This window comes from Austrofundulus limnaeus, unplaced genomic scaffold (assembly GCF_001266775.1).
Source record: "Austrofundulus limnaeus strain Quisiro unplaced genomic scaffold, Austrofundulus_limnaeus-1.0 Scaffold243, whole genome shotgun sequence".
NCBI lineage: Eukaryota > Metazoa > Chordata > Actinopteri > Cyprinodontiformes > Rivulidae > Austrofundulus > Austrofundulus limnaeus.
In genome coordinates, this window is record NW_013952645.1 from 370,223 (window position 1) to 376,397 (window position 6,175).

The following is a 6,175-nucleotide window of genomic DNA, read 5'->3' on the forward strand; positions in this document are numbered from 1 at the left end:
GTGAAAACTCTTGAAAACAACAAGACTGTTTTGTCTTATTGCACAAATTAAAATCCAGCTCCACGTGTTTCTATTAATGTCATTTCCTCGCTAGAAAAAAATGTGTGATGGAGGTCCATGGAAGGTAAATTTAAAGTTAAAATTAAAGTTTAAATCAAATAAGCCAAAGAGGATGGAGTTAAAATAAATAAAATGTATTCAAGCTACGTTTTGAGCATCCAAAACACGTCCAACACTTATTCTGCTTGTTAATGCTGATATTATGACATGGATACACTACAACCTAAAAAGTAAACTTACATAGTTACATGATTTATATGAAGTTAGGATAATTTAGCTGTAGAGTACTGTAGTCGTTTGCAATCTAATGTTAATTTTTCTAAGATGATATGGAGTTTTTGGCAGCACTGATTTTAAGACCATTTAATAAATGTTTCTAACACAAACCTAAACATGTAGAAACTACAACACCCAGTTTAACTAAATACATTTCCAATATGTTTATTTAATTCAGCACTAGTAAATGGAAACAATCACATAAAATGTTTTTTTGTTTTGTTTTGATGGGAACAAGCTGAGCGTGAGTCACAGTCTGAGTTTCAGTCTGAGGGAAAACCTCAGCGACGAGGAGAGGCGGGCCAAGAGGCCGTCGCCACGGTAACCGGGCGGTTCAAAGTGTTGGCGTGCAGACGGCTCATGTCCAGACATGAAAACCTACAACATGTCTCAGAGTTTTCACTCTGCGGAGAGGAGAAGAGGGAGGGAACGACACACAGAACAGAATAAAACACAAGAAATGAGGGAGAATAAAGCCTTAAAATAAATTAATCATAAACAGACGAGTTTAAAAAAAATCATAAACAGACGAGTTCTGAATGAGAGGCAGCAGAGAGAAGAAGAGATGAAAGAAGAAAAGGAGATAAACGGTAACGATGGACTGATAAGGAAAGATTTACAACTGAAACAAGTTTTTACAAAGCTCTGAAGGTTTATTATCGTGCTTGAGTTTATCTCTATTAAACCTTTTGTCTGAAATATTCATCTTTTACTTCTGTTTTTATTATAAATTGAAAGAAAATGTTTGCCTGGGTCTGTTTTGTCAGAATGTGTGTGTGGATGATGTGAACTTGAAGCAGCCACCCCCATGTGTTCTCATTTTGGACCTTCATCACCTGGTCCTCCTCTGCATGTTGAGCCTCCTGCTGGAGTCTCTGATCAGTTTAGACTTTCTTTAAACAACATCTGCTCTATAACAAACATTTAATGAGAGGTTTAGAAATCTGCTGAAAGAAGGAAAAAGTAAATTTACAAACGTAGCTGATGACACGTTAATGTCTTACAGGAATAAAGTTCTTCTTAGTAACATTTAAAGATACGATCTGTGTCAGTTTCTTTGGTTTTACTTTGCCTCATCAGATGTCTGTCACAAGTTGTTCTGATGCTGACTTCCTTTTATTTATTTTTCCAGCTGCAGGTCAGAACCCGGACCATGTTCTGCTGGGGGAGGGTGGTAAACCTGAGGCCCGGCGTCCTGGTGAGGACTCCACCATCGCACCCGAGGACCTCCCTCGATTCCTGAGCTGCTACTGCTCCGGACACTGTCCTGACGATGCCACCAACAACACCTGCCAGTGAGTCTGAAGAGCCATGGGTGGGGGGGTTATTAGAAATAAACTCTTTAAATGTCAGTTATTACACCACTATTCAGATTAATCAGTAATCTGCAGTTATGTTGACTCTTTTTCTAAAAGCTGTTTGTTGATGTGAACGTTTGTGTCCTCAGGACCAACGGTCAGTGCTTCGCCATCATCGAGGAAGACGAGCACGGAGATGTTCTTCTTACCTCCGGGTGCATGAAGTACGAAGGCTCCCACTTCCAGTGCAAGGTGCGCTAATGTCACACAGTCAGCTGTGGTCACCTGAATAAAAGCACAAAATCACACACTGAAATCCTGAGGAAAGTCCTTAAAAGTCTTAATCCAGCAGATCTGGGTTGAGTTAACCCTCTGGTGAGTTGACATTCATACGGGCTGCAGGTGTTTTCTACTCAACACTGCTTCAATAAGATGCTTTTACTTGTTCTGTTGGTACAATTTAAAAACTGATGCGTAGTTAATGTCTGAACTTTTCACACAAATTGAAAGAAGCTGCATCTTTCCTGCTACAACCGTTGAAGTCATCATGTGACCTGAAGGAGCTGGCACCTCCCTCCACTCCTGAGAGTGAACCAGCTTCTTTGTCTACGGGTCAAATCAGCCACTGGTTTTAATCTGACCATCTCAGATTTGGATGAAAATCGACATGTGTGTCATTTGTGATCCCACAGGCAGTATCACTGGTTCCAGAGGAATGACCCCCCAAAATTTCAGATTTTCTTCCATCAATGGGCGCATCAACCTGTTTTCAACCCCAATTATCTCAGGAACTACAATTTTTGTAAACTTGGTATCACTGGAAAATAAATTTGATAAGTATCCAAATCTGCCTTTATATTTATAATTTATTGTATAAATTCCAAACTTGGGGGCCGTATCTCTGGAACCATTGGTCTGATTGACCTAAAATTTGAGATACTGTGCTGTGGGATCACAATAATATTAGGTGGTTGAGTTAAAACCTCTTTTTTGTCTTGTGATTTGACACAGAATGACCCTTATGTCTCATGGTTTTGAGGTTTTGTACAGGAAGGTAATTCTTAAATTAACATAAACTTGGTGCTCAGGTGACCTAAAACCTCAAACACACCCACAGAGGTTTCATTCTGCTCTCTGACTGGATGATGGGTTTGATTGACAGGACTCTCCCAACGCTCAGAGCAGGAGGACGATCGAGTGCTGCAACACAGATTTCTGTAACGGAGACCTGAGACCCACCCTGCCGCCGCAGATTCCCATGGGTAAGCTTTCAGCTGGTGTCGGAGCTGCGAGTCGTGTTCAGTTAACCTCAGTGCTGCTTGTTCCTGCAGAGAGCAGCTCCCATTGGCTCGCCTTCCTCATCTCCATGACCGTCTGCTGCTGCACTCTCATCTGCGTCACCATCGTCTTCTACTACAAGTAGGAGCTGAGCTGAAATAACATTTGTAGATTTGGCAAACAAAATATTTGTTTTATGAATAAACGTCTAAAAATGCATAATTCTGCAATTTACTTGTTTTAGTATTTCAAACGTACATTTGGCTAATATTAAGACTGCTGTCCTGATTTTTTGTGTACAAATTGAGTGATCTTGATCGGTGAACTATAATGTTGCATAATTTTCAAAGTAATCAAATCAACCTTTTATTATTATTAATATTAATATTAATATTATTCTAATGACAAATCTTTTGTAGACTCATTTTCTGGTTTCATATAGTTCAGGTTAATTTAGTTTTAAATTTTAAATGTTTTGAAAGTCAGACTCATATAAAAGGCAACATATAGTTTGAATTCTTGTGATCACAGCAGATAAAATGAAGACCTCCAAAAGAAACCTAAAGCATCACAGATAAACCTCCTGAATGATTAAATGTCCAAACAATCCAGTTTATTAAAGATGAATTTCTTCAGTTTATTCCCTCTGATTGTTATTTTGTATTATTTTCTTTTGCTTCAGTTTTAATGGAAACATTCTTGGTTTGTTAATTTATAAAATAAATCCAGTGCTTTTAGAACGTGATTGACAGCTCAGTAAGCCAATAGGAGCTTTCACATCATGTCCTCAGAATTACAAAAACCAACAAGCCTGTTGGTTCTTTAAACTTATTTACTGTAGTTGACCAGATGATAGTAAAACAGATCAACAGTGTGCTTTGTGTTTTACATAAAAACAGTTCAGAGTGATTATTTTCCTACTGATAAAACAGTTAAATTATTCCTGACTTGTTTCTTGACTAAATGAACCTCTCGGTAACACCGTGTGTGTTTTAAACAGATATAAGTGGCAGACTGAACGTGACCGGTACCCTAAGGACGTGGAACAGGAAGTCTTTATTCGAGGCGGAGAGTCACTCAAAGATCTCATTCATCAGTCGCAGAGCTCTGGCAGTGGCTCAGGGCTCCCCCTGCTGGTAGGAACCACACATGACACACTACACCCAGTCACTAAACAGGACTTTTTCCTGACATCTGCTTCTGGAAGATGGCAAAAATATATATAGTTATATTTTTAAACAACTGACACAATTACAAAACATAAATAAATAAAAGATTACAAGAAAAAAATGTAAACAAACAAGGGGCAGATAAGAATTTTGATACAGAAATAAAAGTAAATTACGATTTGGGTAAAAAAATTTGTGATGTCATGTTCGTGTCCTTCAGGTGCAGCGGACCATCGCCAAGCAGATCCAGATGGTTCGTCAGATTGGGAAAGGTCGCTACGGCGAGGTGTGGTTGGGCCGCTGGAGAGGCGAGAAGGTGGCCGTCAAAGTCTTCTTCACCCGCGAGGAGGCCAGCTGGTTCCGTGAGACTGAGATCTACCAGACGGTCCTGATGAGACACGAGAACATCCTCGGTTAGCTTCACAGAGCCAGCGTTTGTTCACTCAGTTCAACTTGTTTGAACTGGACACAGTTCTAGTGAAAACCTCATTTTGCCTCACTGATGAAAAGGCCAAATGGTTAGACCTTTAGACAAACATAACATGATACGTTTTATTTTAACAAAACATTTCTGGTAGAAAAAAAGAGTCATTAATACAATGTAAGCAGCTTCTCATTGAACAATCTTCAATTTTATGTTACTTAAAACTGCTTCTTAACGGCTCTAAATTAGAAATATGGAGAATGGCATCATTTTAAGATTAGCCAAGTTGTAAAATTCAAGCACAAAAATAGCAGTTTATTTAACAATAAACAATAAAACAGCCTAAAACGTTCATGCTTCTTGCCCAACCATTTCTACTACAAATGTGAGAATCACTGCGTGTCCGTCCTGCAGGCTTCATCGCTGCAGATATCAAAGGTTCGGGCGCCTCCACCCAGCTCTTCCTCATAACAGACCACCACGAGAGCGGCTCTCTGTACGACCACCTGAAGCTGAACACGCTGGACGCTCAGGCGCTGCTCCGGCTGGCATACTCGGCGGCCTGCGGCCTCTGTCACCTGCACACCGAGATCTACGGCACGCAAGGCAAGCCGGCCATCGCCCACCGAGACCTGAAGAGCAAGAACATCTTGGTGAAGAAGAACGGCACCTGCTGCATCGCCGACCTCGGCCTCGCTGTCAAGTTCAACAGGTGATGAAATGTTTAACCTGCTCGTGAGTCTGAAGACCAACTGCTGCTGGAGGGTTTACAGAACCAGTAATGAGGGATGAAAGTCAGACTCGTGTTAGACTCATTTTGGGTTTGTTTATTCAAAGGCAGCACTGTGCCACAGCTGTAAACATATTAAGATTTTAATGAACTCTACCACAGCGACACAAACGAGGTGGACGTCCCTCTGAGCACTCGAGTGGGGACGAGGCGCTACATGGCCCCCGAAGTCCTGGAGGAGAGCCTGAACAAGAACCACTTCCAGGCCTACATCATGGCCGACATCTACAGCTACGGCCTCATCGTGTGGGAGATGACCAGACGCTGTGTCACCGGAGGTGTGTGTGTACACACACACACACACACACACACACACACACACAGATACATGTTTTAATATGCACACCACACCAACACTTGTATAAGTCTGCAGATGAGTCCATAATAAATCTTCAGCTTGGAAGGTTTAAGAATCTGCTTCAAGTCTGTTAAAAATGATAAACATCACCAAGAGGAAGAGTACAGAGTCCATAATCAGAGGGACTCATGGATGGATGCTTTCCTTCCTTCTTTCATTCTTTCATCCATCCCTTCCTTCCTTCCTACCTTACGTCTACATATACTCGCTTCTTAATTTACTTACTAATGTTTTACCTTACTTAATTTCTATCTGTTTTACTCACTTCATACCTTATTTTCAAACTTCCTAGCTTACTCACTTACTGCCTAATTTACTTGCCTATGTTGTACTTACTTACTTTTGGTGCGTTCACACCGAACGCGATTTCAGCATCAGGAGCAGCAGGTTTACATACAAAGTCTATGGTGGACGCGCTTCAAGCAACGTCGGGAAGTGCTGCGGCGCCTCAAGCGCGATTAGAGCAGCGCGATTTGAACGATTTGGACGATCTGAGCGTCGAACGCTCAGATCGTCCAAATC

The 6,175-nt window shown here is 41.1% G+C and overlaps 1 protein-coding gene across 2 annotated transcripts in view; it reads left to right on the forward strand.

The window, feature by feature from the left end:
- The window catches only part of LOC106525825 (bone morphogenetic protein receptor type-1A), a 65,466-nt gene that overhangs the window by 55,333 nt on the left and 3,958 nt on the right, over window positions 1-6,175 (forward strand). Inside the window, exons 4-11 of one of the 2 annotated variants that reach the window (XM_014020171.1) lie at window positions 1,469-1,631; window positions 1,784-1,886; window positions 2,797-2,896; window positions 2,966-3,053; window positions 3,913-4,048; window positions 4,302-4,494; window positions 4,920-5,217; window positions 5,398-5,573. In XM_014020171.1, the coding sequence (XP_013875625.1) occupies window positions 1,469-1,631; window positions 1,784-1,886; window positions 2,797-2,896; window positions 2,966-3,053; window positions 3,913-4,048; window positions 4,302-4,494; window positions 4,920-5,217; window positions 5,398-5,573 (1,257 nt within the window). Of the gene's footprint in view, window positions 1-1,468; window positions 1,632-1,783; window positions 1,887-2,796; window positions 3,054-3,912; window positions 4,049-4,301; window positions 4,495-4,919; window positions 5,218-5,397; window positions 5,574-6,175 lie in introns of both variants that reach the window. The other variant, XM_014020170.1, reaches the window with a different exon arrangement.